Raw genomic sequence first — 22239 nt, 5'->3', positions numbered from 1 at the left:
AAATTGAAATATCTTTAAAATGTCATTCAGAAAAATTTATTCACACCTGACTTACAGATCTCAGTGTAAGTTTCCTTTATCAAAATAACCACATTACGTTTACTTACATCTTTGCTGTAAAAGAACTGTACAATATATATATATAAAAAGTCATCAGCTTTCCCCAATTTTAATCATCATCTTCCTCTTCATCGCTGATCACATATTTCTTGTGCTTTTTACTTGCTTTGTCATCATCCTCCGCTTTCCTCTTTCCAGAAGGTTCACCTTCCTGAGGGCATAACATAATATATTTCAAGTTAAAATGAAAAATTCACCAAGTTTATTTCTGTAAAGAAAAACGAAACTTCCAGTTTCAGTCCCCTTTTATAATACTCAGACTTAAGATTTATTTTAATATGATCAGTTGCATTGAGAGTACTCCTGACATTACTCCCAACCTCCACCACACGCTCTCCAATCTTACAGAATCATACCAAAGATTCAATTGCCTTGCAATTGTGCAATTACACTGCTTCCTGGGCCAAATTCGACCCTGGTGTGAAAGCAGTCACGCATAACATGGACTCCAAAGCAGCATCTAGAGTTATAACACTTGGGTGTTTTTAGATGCACACCAAAAAATAAATATAAATAAATAAATCCTATGGCTTCTGTCCCACAGACAGAACACAGAACCCTGTGTTACATTACTACAAAAGCGAAGGATAATTCTTCGTGGGGAAGTCCTCTTCAGTGTCTGTAGAATAAACTGTTGCTCATTAGCAGAGTCCGCCATTAACAGACCAGCATGCCATAGAGAGCAGCAGAAAACACCATCAAAAAAATCTGAGCATGGCCAGCGAGTCCCACAAACATCCTGATGTAAGGAAGGTGTGTTGCCGGTCTCTCCGGCCCCACTCCTGGGGGAATACTGGAGAGTATGCTCTTCTCTAGGTGAAAGTTCTAGTCTTTCAATTAGACAGGGAGAGCAATTTCTGCTAGGTATTTGTAACTACCAGATTTAATATTGATGGGGAAATATAGACTAATAGCTGACAAACTGTTCTATCTTTCAACAGCCAATACGTCTGCCAGAGAACAGCAACAACCATCATGTTTGAAATTATGTCTTATCAAATACAACAAATTTAATTTTGCAGAGGACTACAAAAGGAAAAGACATTAGTATTTTCAGCATATGGGATTTTAAACTAGTTTCTGTTCTGACTTAACACATGTCCAATGAGCAAAAGAAGAAAGGCAGTTTTAAATAACTGTATAAAAATGAACAGGAGTACTTGTGGCACCTTAGAGACTAACAAATTTATTAGAGCATAAGCTTTCGTGGGCTACAGCCCACTTCTTCGGATGCATCCATGAAGAACTGGAAAATGTTGGGTTGGGCATAGGAGGGGAAAAAGTACAGGAAGTGATCCTGTCCCCAACACAAAGAAATTGTACCAATTTAACTCAATCAGTTTAGAAACAGATGCAGTTAATCAACACAACCTCCTTGTGGGGACAATCTTTGATTATATAAGGTACTCTTAAACTGATTAATTTAAGCTTAAGTGAGTAAGGAATCGAGTTAAGAAAAATTGATACAAAGCCCTCAAACTGATTAAAGATTGTCCATACAAGTGAAATCAGCACAACTTGTGTTTAAAAAAGGTTCAAGTCCCTGCCTCTGTTCAGTAAAACTGACAAGAATTTGGTCAGCTTCTTTGGGTACATCCAGACTACCTGCAGAATCGGCGGGTAGTAATTGATCTATCAGGGATCGATATATCGCGTCTCGTCTAGACGCGATATATCTATCCCCGAATGCGCTCCAGTCAACTCCGGAACTCCACCAGGGCAAGCGGCGATAGTGAAGTCGACGGGGGAGCCGCAACTGTCGACCCCGCGCCATGAGGACCCGAGATAAGTCGAAATAAGATACGCAACTTCAGCTACGGGAATAGTGTAGCTGAAGTCGACGTATCTTACATCGACCCTGCCCCCGCTTCCCCCTCTCCTCCCCCCCCCGGTGCAGACCAGCCCTCAGTTAGTGCTAAGAAGGCACTAGCCAGGAGCAGTGAAACTAACTCATCTTCCTGCTGCATTATTTCACTGGCCAGAGTTACCATTTTCATCAATGGCAAGGGAGTTTTTCAAGCTTTGGTCAAGTAAAAAACCATGCTCCCCAATTAAAAGGCCTTGATTAGTATAAAGTGAAATAAGGAGTAGTAGCTAATCAAAATAATACAAAGGTTCACTATCCTGACCGTTGATTGTATTGTTATGCAATCTGATGATGCATTATTTGTCTACTTAACTATTTTAGCCTGATAGTGAAAAGTAAACATGCTAAGCATAAAGTTTTTTAAAATAATTTTTAGTGGAGTGCAGTCATAGCACACCAAAATGAGGTCTACTGTGTACTAATTCCTATTTAAATTTACATGAACCGTGGATTCTATGTGGGTATTTATTTTATAAATTTAGGATAGGGTAGTCATGAAATAACTAGCTTTGGATTTAATCGCTAAAGTGACTGTCATTTATGGGATTGCTTTCAGTATTTTCTTACTGTGTTTATTGATTTTATAATGTCCATATTAAGTTATATTTTATATATATATCCCACTTTATGTATTTGTACTGGAGATTTAAATGCTCGTTCCTTTGGCACAAGGGTAAACCAATACAAATAAAAATCTGAAAATTAACATGTTTATAAAGTTAATCTATCAAGTCTTTGGTTTCAAACACTAAAACACACTTCCAGAAATTCTATCAAGCAGTCATCTAAGATTTTCTGTAAAGCTTACAGAGACACTCTAGAACAGGGGTCGGCAATCTTCGGCACGCAGCTCACCAGGGTCAGTATCCTGGCGGGCCGGGCGGGTTTGTTTACCTGCCGCGTCTGCAGGTTCGGCAGATCGCGGCTCCCACTGGCCGCTGTTCACCGTCCCAGGCCAATGGGGGCTGCAGGATCTGCTGGCCGCAGCTTCCCGCCACCCCCATTGGCCTGGAGCGGCAAACCACGGCCAGTGGGAGCCATGACTGGCCGAACCTGCGGACGTCGCAGGTAAACAAACCGGCCTGGCCCACCAGGGTGCTTACCCTGGCGAGCCGCTTACCAAAGGTTGCTGACCCCTGCTCTAGAACATGGTTAGGTCCCATCCAATCTACACAGCAATACAGAAATATGCATTAACAACATTGTCGGACATCAATTTTAACCATTGGACAACCAATTTTAATCTGCAAACATGGCTGATTTTACAATGTAGACTGAACATAAGTACCATTTTGGTCAAATATACGCTTCAAAATAATTTATTTCAGAACAAATAAAAACAGAATTTTTAAACTTTAATCAGTACAATATTAGATACAGTAGGAAAAAGGGAAACACCTTTACAATAAGAAACTACTATGCAACAGGATGTTCTAAACCATCAGGTAGAATTACAAAGAATAAATCACTAAAATTTCTGCATCTGAAATATAGTAAAGCACCATCAAGCTGGATTGTGCCAGGCTCTGAAGCAGATTATATACTATCAAATGTGGACAATGACCTACAGTGTGGGATTCTTAGGTCAAAAACTGAATTTATGCATGCAAAATTAAAAGTATTCTTTAATCTCAGAATGGGGGGGGCATGAATTTTGTTTGGTCAAGCAACCCCCAGTATTTTTCCCAACTGTTTCCTAGTTTATCCCATAGGCGGTCGTAAAAAATACCTTTTTTCATGTACGCTATGACTCAGCTATTTTGTTTTGTCATTCTGCATTTCCATTTTGGTCTGTTTGCTAAGTGACAAAATAATGTCTTTATAGAGGTTGGATGTCCAGTTTTCTAGTACCCTAACACAAAGCTGAATGTAAGTTGAGTTTTGACTTTAGGAAAAATATTTTAGACCTGATCAGTTTAAGTCAGAGTTCCAGACAGCATCTCATTTCAATTTCCTATGAACATATTTGACACAATTAACAAAAGACACAGAATAATGGAAGCACTGCCCAAGAGAATATGTTTAGCGCACTAGCTTGACAAGTGAATCTAACCATGCAGTCTTCAGTCAGTCAAAACTCACATTGAACCAAAGAACTTTTGCCTGAATAAGAAATCCAGAATTGAGTCCAACAATCAGCAGAAAAACGGCACAACATTGTTTCAACCAGTTAAATTCCCTGCAAGACACTTACTTATGAGTTGTTCAGAGTATTTTTCCTCATTCTTATGATGTTCCCTGATTTGGTGTTAACCAGTTTTAAGAAAAAAGAATTTTCTATCATGGGAGACATTTTACATTGAAGCCTAATTAATTTTGATACAGTGAACAAATAGAATTGTTGATGTAATAATTTAATTTGTTTAGAAGAGAAAGATTCTCACTTGAATATATACACATCACCAGGTCTAGGCAGTAATATTACCCCACTCTTCCACTATACTTAAGGACCATTGCTATTTTAAAATTGTTTAAAAAGTAGTGAAAGCTAACGTGGGATTTAAGAATTCTATTAAGACTCATTTCTGCTCAACTTTATCCAACATGACAAATTGACATTTATAACCTAGAATCTCAATGGCAACCCCTATCTGACCTAGGCATCTGAAAAGACATCTATCTAGTACAGGTATTTCGAAAATGCTCACTTTACTGTACAACAGAATTTCCCAAAGTTACATCAATGGGAATTCTACTTGCCTTTTATCAATATGCTGCATCACTTGATAATTTGTTGTTGGACAAAGCACTTTAGTATTGAGGACCAGCTCTCAACAACCTTTTTGTTTCTGTGTTTGACTAGATAGCCAACATCACCGTGCAGATTAGTAAGGTATCACTGTATTTGACAGATAAGTGCCGTGTTTTGTATATGAAAATATATATTGGTAAATGCCTCCAAGTCTCTATTTATAAACATTCAGAGTGTGTGTTGCTATAATCCACCACTGCCACATTACATTTTTTTTAAGCTTGAGCACCCCTATGTGGCAACGTTATGAACTTCAGCCTTAAAATCAAATTGTTTTAAAATGGAAGGTGATTAGCTCACGACTCTTTCACCTCTGAGGAACCAGAATCAAAGCCTAATTGAGATCACAAACAAAAATGAGTTTCGTGTTCACCTATCACAAAAGAAACAATTGCTAACATCTGCTCAAGGGAGAAAAACGACTGGAATTCCAGTTCAGGTGTAAGGGCATTAGCATAATTAAATGGGGTTACTTGCACACATGGACATACCCAGACTATAGGACAACGCTTCTACACTGCCTCACTTTCCAGAACACTAAATTCACTCAACAAATTAAAAAATAAATACTATTGGAATACTTTTAACATGACAAAGCTTTCAATGGTTTGCTTTCCGTTATTTTACCACACTCCAGTTCCTTTTAGTTATTTAATACAAATGCCACTCTGCTAACATTGTAATTGGAATTATCTCAGACACAGCAACACAGAATGGAATCCTAACCAACATCCCAGTTTTAGCCACTGGGTCTGGACAAGATTAGGAAACAAATACACCTGATGAGGGTTTTACAGATCAGGGGTATACATCATGATACAGCGTATACATGTGCAGTATACACATTCAAATAACTTTTGGAGGAATAAAAGTTTAATTTTTCAATGTATTAAAGATTTTCCATATTCTAAGGTCACGTACTTCACACCGCAAGCTATACTGCATAGAAATCAAGATTCATTTTGAGATATAATTTTGACATTTCAGTAAGTGAGATTATGGAATTATAACATTTGTCTAACTTTAATGAACATAAAATCAATATATACCAAAAAACTACTACTAATTAACTGGAAATTAGGAAGGTAAGGTTAAGCAAGATGTCATTCAAGTGCAAAAATCATCTTTTCTCCTTTTAATAGCATACCAGCATTTAACTCTTCCCCTTAAAAAGCAATGATCTATTAATAGTGCTGCGTGAAACAGGTTTCCCCTCCCCCCCAACAGAACTGTCATATATTTATCAGGGGGAGGCAGACAGTAAGGCCTGGTGGATAGAGCACTGGACAGACTCAGGAGCCCTGGGTTCTATTCCTGGCTCACTATGTAACCAAGGGCAAATAATGTCAACTGCTCTGTGCCTCAGTTTCCCCATCTGTAAAATGGGAATGATGCTTACCTCCTTTCCAAAAGGATTTGAGAACTCAATGAAATACCTAGGCTTTATTATTATGGTAAGCATATCAAATTTAACTGTACTGCAATCCATGGGTCCATAAAACCTTGAAAAATCCCAACTTACAACTACTTAGCTGGATAAATATGATGTATCCAGTCATTAAAGCAGAGAGCAGTAATCATTTTTCACAATAATACTCAAAATGATAAAACAAATGGCTCATTTTCAGGTTTCAGAGTGGTAGCCGTGTTAGTCTGTATCAGCAAAAAGAACGAGGAGTACTTGTGGCACCTTAGAGACTAACAAATTTATTTAAGCATAAGCTTTCGTGGGCTAAAACCCACTTCATCGGATGCATGCATCCTAATGTATTTTCCACTGCATGCATCCGATGAAGTGGGTTTAGCCCACGAAAGCTAATGCTTAAATTAATATTAGTCTCTCAGGTACCACAAGTACCCCTCGTTCTTTTTGTTCATTTTCAATCAACCAACTTTCACCATAAAATAAAATGCTTCTCTCACCTCATCACTGGTTAGTTTCTTTGCCTTGAGTAGTCTCTGCGTTCTATCTTCATCTGATCCCTCATCACTGTCTGAAGAATAGATTCTAGCACGTTCCTCTAGAAAAAGAAATTAACCCAGGTAAAGACTGGTCTGCAAATGCCAATCCCTGCCAAAGCCCCTTGAACTATACCATCACATATACTGTTTCCTGATATTTCTCTCAATAATGTGCCAAGATCTCACCATCTTAGTGACAAACTATAAATAAATATACAAAATATAATTAAACAGATTGCGCCTTCTTTGTAGTTTCCTTGTTCATTAGGCACTATTCTGAGAAATCTGTTATTTCACCAGGACTATCTCGTGAAATCAGTCAATTCGAATTAGATAGTATCTGATGAGTGCAGCCTAACAATAAAAAAAAGTTACATTCAGATTTTATTTGTACCTCTTATACCACCTTTATAGCGGTTTTTAATAGCTGCCAGACTGATTGCCTCTTCTCCTTCATCTTCCTCATCATAACGATCAGGTTCTAAATAATTTGCACTCAGACCACGCTGGTGCTGCTTCTCCCGCATTCTCCGCTGCTGGGATTCTCTGCGAATAGACGCTCTTAACCTCTCCTCTTCTTTCTGTCCAGGAAAAACAGTAGCATGTAAGGAACTATGAGGAGTAATACCCAGAGGGCATCTTTCTCCTATGCTTTGCACCTTGTGTAGTCATCTTACACCAATGCAAAGAAAATGTCAAACGCGACCAAATCAGAATGGTACAGCTTGATGCTCGCTTTGCACGGATGTAAATGACTACACACAATGCAGGACTATGGAGAATCAGGCAAAGTATATTTTATAATTGACATTTCTCTTGGTTGAAACATTTATAGCTTTAAGTTTCCTTATTTAATTTTTTATTTCATGCACATCAGAGTCAAAGGCTTAATTTCCAAGATTACAAAATCAAGTTTGTGGATGTTATAAGAATTTAAACAGTTTAAAAATAGAGGCAACAATGTGTACTTATGATTAAACTTAAATTCTGTACAATCATATAATATGCTAGAAGAAAATGTAATAAAGTTAACCATTACTTCTTATTTCTGGATTGCTGTGTGAATTTAACCTTTCCTACACAGAACAAATGTGATCAACACTGATTTGTTCACCCCACTGTGTCAAGAATGACATTTTCAATTAGCACTACTTTTCCTGTAGCACTGCATTGTTATTTTCAGTGAATACAATATTTTGAAAAACTAATATTTATACCTGTAGCATCATACTTAAATGAATGTTTGAGTAAGTTTGTCCAATCTCTATATTTGTTTTCTTACTAAAATTAAGAATTATAACATATTTACAACTGTAACAAAGGAGTAATACAAATCCCAGAAGCAGAAAGGGGACCATGCTTTGAAGCAAACACTACAATTTTCTGCCCCCACTACTGAAGGGTTGGAAAAACTCCCCATCTTGTGGGGGCAGGGGCCAGCACCTTCTTCAGGACTCCCTTGTGGCCTGCGGAGCACCTCAGAACCACAGCTCTGCAGGGTTGTTTCTGTAGGTAATAGCAAATACTCCATGCACTGTGCTTAATTTAGGACAGCTACACCTCGATAGCAATTGTAATCTTTGCTGGCACTAGTGACACGTAAACAGTCAGAATGCAATGACGCTTTTAATAAATGTATACTTTGGTGTGAAATCTTTTGCACAGTTGCCTGTGTAATAGTCTTCAAACACATGAGAAGTCTAGTAGCAGAACAGATGACTTGCACACAAAAAAGTTGTTTTTGTTAAAAGTCAAAAACATTAATTTTTCACAGAAGTTTGGCTGATCTGCTTCCAAAAACTCCACGAACATCTCTTAGCCCCTCTGCCTTTAGGCTAAGCATGGGAATTTTCAGGCCAAAGGATTATTTGGAATGGTGAAGGGGAGAGATTAGAAGGGAAATAAAAGGGGCTAGACTAGAATAGGGCTAGTTTCTTTAATTATGAAATTACAACGGCTCTAGAATGTTGTACAGGAGGCACAGCACTTCACGAGGAAGGTAACAAATCAGCAAAGGGCTGACATAGATAATCTCTGGATAGAAGAATTAGTCCCCTTAGCAGGCCAGTCTAGGAACGGCAGATTTAGGAATTAATTCTGCCACAAAACAGAGACATATATTACTGTGATTATTATACAACTGGCTGCTATGTTCACACACTTGGCAACCAACTTGACAGAATATACATGAAGAAATGCCTGCATTTGGGTCTTTGAACATTTATCTGAAAGAGACAAAGTCATCTTCCTGTGGAGGGCACTGTCTATAGAGTGAAGCCTGTTAGAAAATCGTTATAGGTTAAACACCCTTCTTATAAGGGCACCTCTGCCTTCTAAACATTAAGGTCAAATCATGGAAGTCTATTACCAAGAAGGGAAAGCAGCAGGGAAAAATGATAAAGGAACAAATTCTTCATATGCATGCGTATAGGAAGTTCCAATACAAGTTAATACATAAAAATTTCCACTGACAAATACACGATAACTTCCATATTAGAGTACAGCAGCATCTAGACGCCTCACTCAGGATTGGGTCCCCATTGTGCTAAGCCCCGTAGAACAATGGGGTGGCAGCTCCCTATGCCATTGGTGAATTTGGGATGTAATTTTGAATATGCAAATTAAGTGTACACAGGCCAGATAAATATGAACTAGAAAGTCTGAGTCATTTAGCGACTGCTGGAAAATACCACATCACCTTAAAATGAATGTTTATTTCATCTTAAAAATAAAGACTTTTCAAAATTTTACTTCCAAGGCCTTCATTTATTGTATTCTTAATATTTGTTTTTAATTTTGTTAATTCTGAAATTCTCTTGCTAACTGGGTACTTTACATTCTTACAATTTCTCCTCTTAGCTTACAAACAATCACTATACCAGATGCCATATCCACCGAGCATAAAAATGGATGCTGATAGAATAGATTGTTGTGATTTCTATGTCAGCACCAGAGGTTGCACCTTCATTTATTTTTCTAAAACTCAAATACCCAAGAATATTCAGACATGATATTTGCAATTTGAGATGAACAACATTAGTTCTAAGTTTAGGTCAAAAGAGCAATAAAACTCCTTATCACAACTAATACCTTAATCATTTCTGTGCGCTGAGACTCTGGATCACGACCAGCCATGGGCAAGATACGAATTTTTTGGGTCTTTGAACATCTATCTGCAAGAGACAAAGTCATCTTCCTGTGGGTGGCGCTGTCCGTAGAGTGAGGCCTGTTAGAAAATTGTTATAGGTTAAACACTTCTTACAAGGACACCTCTGCTTTCCAAGAACAATTACTGACATGCCACAATCAGGAAAAACAGACTCATCCATACAAAAGCAAAAAAATTAAACAGAATAGATAATGTGTACAGTACACAAGAATTATCCAATAGATTAAAATAGATTTAGCAAAATCACCCTTCCCCTAAGAAGTCCTCAACATCCCCTTACACACCTAAATATTCCTCCTTCCACTTCACATTTATGCTTCTGGTCATAGTCATCATCTTCATAGCAGTGACGTATCGTATGGAGATTTTTTTTTTCCCCCAGAGAACATCAATACCCCTCCTGATTCACACCAAAACTTCTCATTTTAAAATTTTAAATTAAATATTAAAATTACAGACAAAAAGATAGGTTGCCTAGATAGTGCAATAAATAGCACACTGGCCTTTCAAGCCTGGAGATTCGGTCTCAGACCTAGCTACCTTAAAATGCAGGTCTACTCTGAAAAGTGACTATTGAAAAATGGCAGCTTCTTACTGAACAGCTCCATTCCCTATGTATTCAGTCAAAGTGAAATGGTATTTGTATTTATTTATTTACTATTATGCTATGGGAGAGAAGAGGATGCTGGCCTCTATTCTGGCTCACATATCAATGGAATCCCAATTTCAGGACCTAATTCTAACCTCACTTATACTTGTAAAAAGGGGAGACAAACATGGCAGCCTCAAGATGCCACTTTAAGGTCGCTTTTTAGAGAAATGTACTTAGGTCTCAAGTGTAGCTAGCATGCTAGTCTTGGTCTTCAGTGACAGTATAAACTCAAACAGTTTGGCAGTCTCTATACAATTGATATTCAGATCCGAATACGGCCAGCACTGAAGTCAAAAGGAAGCCTAGAAAACTCATGACTGAGCCATAGTTAGGTGTATACAGCAACATCAGCCTTACTTTTCAAGAGTCAGAAAATTTTTAAAATAGTGTTTTTTAAAAAACAAAAACACACCTCTTCCATACAGGGTGTACTAAAAGAAGAACTAGTGATCCATTACTTTACTAATTCAGCTCCACCTTTTAATACCCAAATATTTCATACCAAAATGCTGTACTATGACTTCAAGCTCTGTTAAATGAACTATATGTTTACCTGAAGGTTAATTTAGTCTTGAACACAGCCTGTCCCTGTAGACCAGTTCCTTGTCTGATAAACAGATGGTTGTGATCTCCCTGTAATGGTGCCTTGTACACATCAAAGACCTCATTGCCCAAATGCAGCGACATGCTTAAAAAAGGATTAATATATTAGTTATTTTTGTATTTATGACTCATTCTGCTTTTACACCATATATAAATGAAGGAAGCCTTCTCATTCCCTCTTTTTTATGCATAATTGAATTATTAGCTAAGTATAGTATACCACTCAAAGATCTGAGAAAACAATAATTATTAATTCTGCAAGAACTTCAAACTTCACTCACGCCTCACTTTTATATGCAAGAACGTCTGACAACTATGTTTTCCTAGTCTAGATAATATAGAAAAGCCTAAGCTAACCTTCCATCTGACCACTTGACTATCCGAGCATTGCTTTCTCGAATCTCATTTCCCTCTTCATCTCGTCGCATTCGCCAACGTATGGTGTTTTCCACCTGTTGGAATAGAAAGTCTGTAAGCATGTATATAAAGTAAAAGGTGAACTAGTTTAAAGGAATATTGTAAAAAAGATATTACTGGGAGGTCAAGAATCAAGTGCCAGTAGTTAGCTAAATCTGCTTCGTGCAGGGTAAAAGAAAAGCTTTTGCAGAACAGTTACAAATCTTCACTGCATCTAAAGAAAAAAGTAGATACAACAGAAAACAGCTAAGTAATTTCTATGAGTGCTGAACTTGTTTACTTCTTGGTAGAACAAGAAGCAGGAGATATCTTTAACAGGGTGACTCAAACCATCACCTCTCAACACCCCAGGCCTTTTGTTTTATATAGTAGTTTGAAAGAACCTAACAGGAAAGGGGTGAGATGCAGAAAGAAAATTACAGATATACCTTTAGTTTTAACCTTGTTCTACCTTCTTCATCAAGCATCTCCTCATCTTCAAATTCATCCTCATAATACTGAGGATCAAAAGGTCTGTAATAAATTAGATAATGTATTCTTTATTCACCCATCTTCTAAAAAAGCAAACCCATGTTATTCTAGGATTGCTAAAAATAAATTTGTGATTCAGTTAAATTATATATTACACACAACTGTAGACATTACTGCCATGGTATACATACATTTATTTCTGCAACCATGTAATAAACTGGAGAGGTTTTAAACCACAGAAGACCTACCCTAAAGTCTCCCAATAATATCAGCTGCACCCACTTCTAACATTTTAAATCTCTGAATAATTTTTTGTAAAGAAAAAGTCTACCTCAAATGTGGTATCCTCCCCTGATGTCCCATTGTGGCAAATACGAGGTTAGGCCTGAGTCTAGTACTTGATATGTTCAGCCTGGTCCAGTGAATTTTAAAGCGTGACAAAGATTTTGTGAATGATCCTGGTTAGGATGCGGGAATTCCTGCCAGGACAATGTTTGGATGAACCATCTTTCATATGAGCCTAATACAGTGGTGGGCAACCTGCAGCATGTCCCTGCTGCCCGCCGCTCCCATTGTCCAGGAACCGCGAACTGTGGCCACTGGGAGCTGCGGGGGGGCCATGCCTGCAGATGACCATGCCTGCTGATGGTCAACGTCACTAAAATGTCTCGCAGCCCACAATCAGATTACCCAGATGGGCCGCACCATTATCCTAATAGGTGTTAGATTTGACACAGTCCCACACCTAACCCATCTGAGAGAAGGGAGAGGCAGAAAAACAATTTTTCTTCCTCCACTAAGTCTGACAGCTGGAGAAGTCTCACTTCCTCACCCAGATGCTGTAAAGGAAAAGAAAGTGGTGAGGGAGAAGCTGTTAGTCTGCTAAATTACTGCTATTTTAGGCCTGGTCTGCACTAAAAAATTAGGTTTAACTACATTGGTCAGGAGTGTGAAAACTCGTCATCACCGAGCAGTGTTGTTAAGCCCACCTAAGTCCCAGTGTAGACAGTACTAGGTCCAAAGAAGAATTCTTCTGTCAACCTAGCCACTACATCTCAGGGAGGTGGATTACGTATGCCAATGGGAAGAACCCCTCCCATCAGCATAAAATGTACCATTGTAGTGTTTCAAGTGTCAACAAGCCCTTAGTCTCCATTTTTGGGTACTGACCCATTAATATATCCAGTATCTGCCCTTGCTGTTATTTATAGCTGCAAACAATGTTGAGAGGCGAAGCTGCGAAAGCGGCCAGAGGTGGCTGCACTTTACTTTTTGAGAAAGCTATCGATTGCTGCAAAGCATTGCAGTAGTCTGTCTGCAGACCCTCAAAGTCTGTACATCCTGACCCACAAAGGTTCACATTTGGAACATTATCTTTTCAATCAAAGGCTATGGGCTCATAAATACTTCCTGGCCACAGAATAGAACATTTTAAAAATCAAGCAATGGGTGCATTGGGATAGAGGTGGTCAAAAGAAGAGTTCTCTTTAAAAGTGGTCTGCAGCAGGAGAATGGGAGAACCAACCAAACTAGAGTGTCAGGGTCAGGAACAAGCCTAGATTTGCAGGGAGATGGACACCTTTTACAAGGTCCAATAGTATAAGTCCCAAGTCAGTGGTATGTTTAGAAAAAGCAACACTCACATTTTTTGTAACTTGTTGATGTGCAGTTGGAGCCACACAGTAGTATTATAAGGAGCTACATGAATTTATTTTCTTTGAAATTTTGGATAAATGCTATGATCTGTGTTATACAGATGGTCAGTCTGAATTATCATAATATAGTTTCTTCTGGCTTCAATGAATAATCCAAAGTAGTGCTTCTATTATTCAAAAGTAGCCAAATGTAATAGAAATAAAAATGTAAATTAAATGGCTTACAATACACTAGAAGATTAAGCCTCAGACTGAGTAAATATGAAAACTACATGTTTAGAACTCAATGGATAATCTTAAAAGATAGTCTTTATAATATTATGAACTCATTAAGCACATGCTACTGTTTCAATTCACTGGACTTTTAGAACTGATGTGTTGTGAAGATACATACTAAACTAAAAACCTGAAAAGCATGCACAGTTCTAGTAAATACATCACAACTGTGGAACAAAGTCTCTCTAGGCTACTTTTTATATTATGTTCAGTACATCATTTTTAGATTTGCAAAACAACGTTGCCTATTGAGAAAAGTCATACATACAAAATTAATGCCATTAATGCCATCAAAACAGATTTCCTGGATTTAGGAAATACTCAGGTCCCCTGAATAGGCTGTTTACTCTGAATTAAATCTCAAAAATCATTTGGTTTTACAACATATGGTGCATTATTCAGGATGAAATTATCAACGTTCACCAAAAACTAAAGCAGTGCTGAAGAAAGGCAAGACAGCTATACATTCAGGAGACTGGTGCAATGCAGCCACAGACAATTAAAAAGGACAGACTTACTCATTTGAGTTGCACACCAAGCTTACAAAAAAAAAATCACTAGTTCTTCTATTAATTTAGACAAGAGTGAGATGATGAATTTTGATGAAAAATGGCTAATTTCACAGGGTCAAATTAGTACAAATAAAAGGAGTTATTTAAAATTATGAAATGCATTACATGTATCTAACAGGTTGAACCTACACATTTAGTTTACAAGAAGACAGTAAAATGAAAAGTGATCTGAATATCTGATCGACTACATCAAAGTATGCACCTCAGTGTTAATTATATTTAATGTTGTCAACAGAAATTTCATTTGACTACTAGAACAAAAGGGAAATACTAAGTGAGAGTTTAAATAATTAACACCTTTAATATAGACTCAAATGCAGTATTACCTGGGCTCCACGCTGAGGAAGTTGGGCAGCTTCACAAAATACAAGTCATTTCCTAAGTCAGTGTTTACTTTTGGTATCTCTACTTCTATTCGCGTTTCTGGAATAGGTTCTTCTTCCTGTTGCTCCTGATTCAATCCATTCTCATCCTAATGGACGCAGTAGCAAAACCACTTTACATTATGTAGGTGAAAAAGCCAGACCACTTAATTTTTGCTCTGAAACATATGGAAAACCTCTCTATCTGTCCATCTACCACCCACACGTAATTGGATTGTGCAAAGTACACGCTACTGAGACAAAATTATCAAACACAGTACTCAAGCCTGCCATCTAATATGATTTCAGTTATGAATGTTAGCTCAAGATACCAAGAGAGAATGAAAGTAAAAAGCATGGGACTGATCCAAATAAATTGGTCTCCTATAGGGAGCTAGGAAATGGTGGTAACTTTGCCTAGACTAAAATTGGCCTTTAGATGTAAAGGGCTTTGAATCCACTGCCATCTATTCCCAAAAGAAAAATACTTTTCCAACAGGCCCTACTACAAGTATCAAGAACAGTTATAGTACTATATTCTTCTACTTGTTGACATAACCAGAACATACTCAAAATATATAACCACAGTTACAAGAGCAGAAAAACAAGTGACCCTATCTTACATTGGCCATGTATAAGAGGTGAAACTGTTAACAGTGATTCTTTCTGCTTGGGCAATATCATTTATGAATTCTCATTAAATTGTCAGTCTTTCATTAAAGTGTGCTAAAACTCAGTCCTCTAGGATTTAAAACTCTATACTAGACTGCTTGGGCAGGTGTAAGAGGCACAGCAGGCAACTTCTTTCAAAGGACTTACAATAGGTTGCCCTGGAGTTGGTGGCTTGTCTTCCCCATCACTCCCTGAAGAAATGTCATCTGCACCTCCAAACAAATCTATCGCATCCCTGTGATCTTGAATAGAAAAATATGTATTTTATGTATGGAGAAAGAGAAATTGTTATATTCTACCACTGGAAGTCATCTACAAGATCATTAAAAGTGACCTGCAAAGGAGGGGGAAAAAATGTATTTCCTATGCGCATTTCTCTAGGAGGTTCAAAGAGGACTTGAAAAGGTGATTTGTCTCTTCGCTCACAACAACAACAACAACAAAAAGTGATTTAAACTTAAAAATGCAGGTCACATCTACCTTGGAAGGACTCTATGATGACAGGAATACTACTGAAACAATGACATCATAAGGGCCAACAGTGAAAGCTGAGCAATTGAGAGAGACAGATTTTGGATTAGATGATCATTGAAGTTAAATTGGTGTCAACATATTGGACAAAGGCAGTGAAGTGTGGTAGGTAATAATATACATTCTCCGGGTCTCCCATAATCAAATAACAGACTCAATTTCCAGGGTCTTTCAGCAAGAAATTAGAATATAATGATGTCACCAGATTTTTCAAAAAATAAATAAATAAATAGTTCAATTTGTTGCCGAGGAAAGTGAAAGGCTGATAGCACTGGGTAGAGATTACTTCAAACTGTGCAAGCTTCCCCATGCAGCTCTATCGCTGCACCTTAGTTGTTATGCTCTGCAACTCACCAGATAATCCAACACTAGTTTTTTCCTCAGTTAATACTACCAATCATACAGAGTTTTAAAGTGAATGCATGCTTAATGTCAGATAAAGTAGAAGGGATTTGAAAAAACAGCTAGTTACCTTTCTGTCCTTCTGCATCGCTGTCCATTTCTGAATCTGATGCAATTGGTTTTTTACGTTTCATTCGCAAAATTTCATCTTCACTGTCACTGCCTCTTGCAGACTCTATCAAAGAGAATATATATCCTCAAATTAAGAATTTCATGCTGCATCTTTTTACATCTCACACTATCCATAGCTTGTATTAATAAGTAAACTAATTCAAACAACGAAAAAATAATTAAAGTTTACTGGGTGAATCAAGCGTTATTAAAAATACTCTATTACTGTTAAAACTCAACTGGAATTAATAAATAATTTTATAACCAAATCTGAATCATTTCAAGCCAAGACAACAGTAATATTATTATGGACAGGTCAACAAAAAAAAAACAAAAAAACCACACATGACTTAGGGTCCTCATTGTAATGGTGACAGTTCAGTCTGTTCAGCATTAAGATTTAATTTGGTTTTGTTTATCAAAAGACACTACAATCAATCTTTGAGAAAAGGTCACCCCACACAAAGATTAATTATCTCAATTATGAGATGACTACAAGAACCCAATGAAGGTCAAGGATGATGATACTTTCAACACTGTATTCAATCCTACCAGATTTATGCTCCTGTTCCTCTTCATCATCTGAACGCCTGTGATCTTCATCAGAATGCTGGGCCCTTTCATCATCATCAGAATTCTGCATCTTCTCCTCATCAGAATGCTGAGCCCTTTCGTCATCATCAGAATTCTGCATCTTCTCCTCATCAGAATGCTGGGCCCTTTCGTCATCAGAGTTTTGCATCTTCTCCTCATCAGAGATCTGAGGCCTCTCTTCATCATCTGAGTTCTGCATTTTCTCTTCATCGGAGTTTTGTAGTCTTTCCTCATCATCAGAAATCTGAGGCCTTTCGTCATCATCAGAGTTCTGAACCTTCTCTTCATCATCAGAGTTTTGCGGCCTTTCCTCATCATCAGAATTCTGCAGCTTCTCATCATCATCTGACTGATCACTTTTGTCTTCTTTGCCCCATTTTTCATCCTCCGAATGTGCTTTTTCAGATCCATCTGCATCTGAGTGACGGCTACCTTCGTCTGATCCGTGTCCTCTGTCATCATCGTCATCAGCAGCTTCTGAACCACTATGCTGATCTATATCTGACTGGTCATTATCTTCATGTTCAGAATGTCCCGAAGCTTCAGACTGATTGTATGATCTTTCAGATCGGATGTCACTCCCAGTATGGTGGGATGCTCCCTCATCCTCACTATCATCTCCAAATAACTCTTTGTTACTGGGCTTTATCGCCTCTCTGTCATCATCTCTGTCACTCTCACTTCCAGAAACATTACTGCCAGAGCCAGCATTCTCCTGATCAGAGTCAGAGTCAGATCCAGAGTCAGAATCTGCAAAATAAATATTACCCACGTAAAAGTGATTAAGGGGAAAGATTGCCAGATGAAGAGATAACAAAAAGATTAGCACTTCTTAAGACAGAGTGGAAAAAAATAAGAGGGGACATAAGAGATGCACCTAAATAAAGTAAATAGTATGTTCTTATTTAAATTATAAGAATAAAAGAAAGCTAATGAAGTTGTGACATTAAAAAAAAAAAAAAATTCTTTTAAGGACAGAAAACTAGTCTGTGATCCTGTCACCAGGCATCATTGAAACCAGAAGTCTACTAGCAGTCAAAGAAAAATTATACATTTATATGGGTCATGAGGAGACAAAGGTAAATTTGATTGTTTAAAAAAGCTTTTTTATTCTAACATTTTATTCTGTTTATAACATCTTGGGAGTTCAAAATTGAAACCGTTTTCAAATCTAATTTGCTTGCCCTTCCCCAACACATGCCCATAGACAAATTTGCTACAGTAAAACTACTCATGAGTGCTGAGTTTGTGGCACTAATTTTTATTCAGGAAAAAAATAGTGTTTGTTTGGAAGAATAAATTACATAAAACGACAGGGACTTTGCAAACATAAAAAAGGGTCAAATTTTGGACAAGCTAATCTGGACAATATCCATACAGAAATTATTTCAACATTTTTCTTTGAATTGTTGATGACAACTGCAATGTATGAATTGTGTTAAGCAACGGTGATCACCACAAATGTATGTAAAAAGAGAAAGTTATAGAAATTATTTTAACAGATTATTTTTCCAGATAAAAAGGAACAAACAGGAAACTCATGGAATACAAACATATCTAAACATAAAAATACTCAAAGAGTAAAAGGCTGATTTATCAAATTTATAATCAGAAACCAATTTTGCACCAATTTCATGAAAGTCAGTTTTCCCAGGTCATGGTAAGGGAAACGAATACACCATTACATGCACATTCACTAAACTCTGAGTCCTGAAACATATACTTTCTATTTTAGATGTATTTTAACTGGAACTGATGTATTGAAAAGGAAATGAAATTGAAAACTTGTTTAACTAACATAATAAGACAAAAAGTTCTAGACTAAATCAGAAAAAAAGACAGATTTCCAAAAGACAGGTGATGAAAAGTGTGTTTTCTCTCTCCTTTCCTTTATATTAATTTTGCTCTACACCCAGGGGGAAAAAAATGCTTTGCCAAAACAATCCAGAATAAGAATATCTCATCCCTCAGAAATTCATAAATAATAATTTATATGTAGCAAATGTTGGCCCTATTTATACTGTTCATAAAATTAAAAACAGATCAACAGAATCTAGTTCAGAGGTGGGCAATCTACGGCCCGGACCATCCTGCCTGGCCCTTGAGCTCCTGGCCAGGGAGGCTAGCCCCCAGCCCCTCCCCGGCAGAGTCACGCCACCGCACGGGCAGCAAGCACTCTGGGCAGCGGAGCTGCGCGCTCCTGCCGAGCAGAGCGGCAGCGTGTTTGGCTCCGGCGCCGCGGCAGCCAGACATGCTGCTCTGCATGCTCTGCTCAGCACAGTAAGTGGGCCGGGCCGTGGGGTTGTATAAGGGGCCGGGGGAACAGTCAGGGGACAGGGAGTGGTTGAATGAGGCAGAGGTTCGGGGGGGGGGGGGGGGGGAGGCGGTCAGGGGATGAAGAACAGAGGGGATTTGATAGACGTGGAGTCCCAGGAGGTCTGTCAGGGGGCAGGGGTGTGGATAGAGGTCGGGCAGTCAGGAGACTGGGAGCAGAGAGGGTGGCTAGGGGGTGTGGTCCCTGGGGGGCAGGTTAGGGGCGTGGGGTGGTCAGGGGACAAGGGGACAAGGAGTGGATAGGTCGGGATTCTGAGGGGGGGCAGCGGGAGGGGTCGGGTAGGGGACGGGTGCCAGGCTGTTTAGGGAGGCACAGCCTTCCCTACCCGGCCCTCCATCTGGTTTTGCAACCCCAATGTGGCCCTCGGGCCAAAAAGTTTGCCCACCCCGATCTAGTTGTGTTAAATTCATATCATGTGTGCCCAAGCTGTGACAATCTGTTTCACTACAGAGCTGGAATCCTTTACAATACAGTACTTATTAAGCAGAAAGAAAGAGGACGTAGGGGGGTTACTATCAACAGAGAGAATCAGTAGAACCCCCCCGGGTTAAGCAATTTCCCGGTCAGCTGCTCAATCGAATCCTGGGGCTGGAGAACTTGGCCACCTTTAACAGCAGCTGTGATCAAACATGCTAAGATCCTGGGGTATTGCTAATCGTTGCTAGTAATGAAACCCCTCGGGTCCAGAGCCGGGGCCAGGGACACACACCCACCCGGCTGCAGCACTTGTCGGGCATCCCAGGTGCAATCACCGCGGCAGGCAGAAAGCCGGCCCCGATGGGCCAGGCTGCAAACCCCACCCGCACTTGTTACTAAAAGGGGCCAGGCCTTGATGGAGACCCCCGCCCCGCCCCCGGGAAAGGAGCTGGGGGGACTGAAGGGAACCAGCCGCCGGGAAGGATAAAGGGAGGGGAAGCTCCCAGCTCTGCGCGGGGAGGGGGAGACCCCAGAGGGCCAGTCGTTCGGGGGAGCGGAGGGGCCGAGGTTAAATACGGGAAGCGCGGGGGGGGGGGGGCGGCCCGGCCTCTCTCCCCCTGCGGACCCCCCCGCCGGTACCTTTCTGCTCGGGCTCGGAATCGACGTCGCTCCCGAACAGGTCCTCCATGTCCGCCATGGCGCGGGCTCACCGGGCGCGCGCACGACGCTGCCGCAAAGCGCAGGCCTCGCTCGCCTCCTTTCCGGCGCTCCCGCACCACAGGGAAGTCGGAAGGGCCGCGGCGCCAGCCAGTGACGCGCTGCGGAGCGACTGGTTCCGTGCCGGGTCAGGGGGGTGGGGCCGCCTGTGCTGACCCGACCCAGGCATGCTGGGGGTGAGGGGGGGGGGAGAAGCCTTAAAGGGGCAGCGTCCCATTAACGGAGCTCCCCTATGGCAGGGGCCCACAAGTCCCTCTTGCCCAGGGGTTCTCAAACTGGGGGTCGGGACCCCTCAGGGGGTCACGAGGTTATTACATGGGGGGGGTCGTGAGCTGTCAGCCTCCACCCCAAGCCCCGCTTTGCATCCAGCATTTATAATGGGGTGAAATATATAAAAAAGGGTTGTTAATGGATAAGGGGGTTGCACATGTGAAAGGGGTCACCAGTACAGAAGTTTGAGAGCTACTGACTTAGCCCTGTCAGCCTGCACAGGGCCTGGCCACGCACCTTGGAGCACAAACAGCCACGATCCCCAACACCAGGATGCACCGGGATGGGGGACAGTGATTTCACAAACACCCCCATAGCTCTGGAAACTGGAGTATTTGAGTTGGGCCAGGTGCGATGGCTGCTGGGATACTGGGGCCAGGTCTGGTATCCACAGGGCAAGCGGGATGCTGATACATTGGCGAGGGAGGTGAGGCAAACCCGAGAACGATTAAAGGGTTTGAAAACATGCCTTAGCATGCTAAACGATATAGCTTGAGTCTAACAGAGAGACGAGCAAGGGGTGACTTGAGTACAGTCTGTAGGTATCTACAGGGGGAACAAATATTTAATAACAGGCACTTCAGTCTAGCAGAGAAAGGTATAACACGAGCCCCTGGTTGGAAGGTGGAGCTAGACAAAGCCTGACTGGAACTAAGGCATACATTTTTAGTGGGGAGAGTCATAAATCATTGGAACAATTTAGTCAATGTGGAGTCTCCATCACTGTCAATTTTTAAATTGACAGGCTGTTTTTCTAAAATCTATGCTCTAGGAATTATTTGGGGGAAATTCTATGGCCTCCTACAGGAGGTTAAACTAGATGAGCACAATGGTCCCTGCTAGCCTTGAAATCTATGACTGATGAGCTAATAATCCCCAATACCACTCCTCCCCACTGGACCCAGCCCCAGAGAAAAGAGCCAGTGATCCGCCCCACCATAGAAACCCCATGACACAGGACCCAGTGACCCCTCCTGCCAACCCAGTCTACCTACCACACAGGGCAACTCTTCCCAGGACTATCATCACATCCCCCATGGGTCCCTAGTTGCTTCACATTGACAGGATCTGGCATTTACCCAGCATGGGGACCACTGACTCAGGTTTGCCAGTCTACAAGCTTGGCCTCACTTGCAATATGGGGGTCAGGGCATCCACCCCAGTGACCTCCCATCCCAGAACTCAGGCATCCACTTTTTTTCTCTTCTTTGTATGGCTGATGTAAATGTAGCACAACTATAATTTTACATTTAGATGGTTAAGCCAGATAATTGTGTCTGGAGTAGCAGAGTGTATTGCTGTGATGCCTCCG

General features: G+C 40.1%; 1 protein-coding gene across 2 annotated transcripts; it reads right to left on the bottom strand.

Annotated features, from left to right (window-relative positions):
* Nucleotides 1-20: 20 nt before the first annotated feature.
* LEO1 (LEO1 homolog, Paf1/RNA polymerase II complex component) lies at nucleotides 21-20728 on the bottom strand. Of its 2 annotated transcripts, none has more exons than XM_054040953.1 (12): nucleotides 20580-20728; nucleotides 17147-17938; nucleotides 16554-16658; nucleotides 15698-15792; nucleotides 14843-14988; nucleotides 11971-12055; nucleotides 11483-11577; nucleotides 11076-11210; nucleotides 9792-9927; nucleotides 7096-7282; nucleotides 6663-6760; nucleotides 21-267 (listed from the first exon to the last, which is right to left on the bottom strand). In XM_054040953.1, the coding sequence occupies exons 1-12, from the start codon at nucleotides 20635-20637 to the stop codon at nucleotides 199-201; spliced, it is 2001 nt and encodes a 666-aa protein (XP_053896928.1). In that variant the 5' UTR covers nucleotides 20638-20728; the 3' UTR covers nucleotides 21-198. The 2 variants fall into 2 exon arrangements, with proteins under 2 accessions (XP_053896928.1, XP_053896927.1); XM_054040952.1 differs by having other exon boundaries at nucleotides 21-271; nucleotides 20580-20726.
* Nucleotides 20729-22239: the final 1511 nt, after the last annotated feature.

Source organism: Malaclemys terrapin, chromosome 10 (genome assembly GCF_027887155.1).
Source record: "Malaclemys terrapin pileata isolate rMalTer1 chromosome 10, rMalTer1.hap1, whole genome shotgun sequence".
In the NCBI taxonomy this organism is placed as follows: Eukaryota; Metazoa; Chordata; order Testudines; family Emydidae; genus Malaclemys; species Malaclemys terrapin.
The sequence above is the reverse complement of the archived record's forward strand: the minus strand, read 5'-3'. Positions and strand labels throughout refer to the sequence as shown.

Bases quoted from the DNA above. Each gene is read 5' to 3' on its own strand.
- LEO1 (XM_054040952.1), bottom strand. From the start codon at position 20,637: ATGGCGGACATGGAGGACCTGTTCGGGAGCGACGTCGATTCCGAGCCC. The intron at 17,939-20,579 runs GTACCGGCGGGG...TTTATTTTGCAG, and splicing joins TTCCGAGCCCGAGCAGAAAG to ATTCTGACTCTGGATCTGAC. The intron at 9,928-11,075 runs GTAAACATATAG...ATTTTCTAACAG, and splicing joins AAGACTAAATTAACCTTCAG to GCCTCACTCTACGGACAGCG.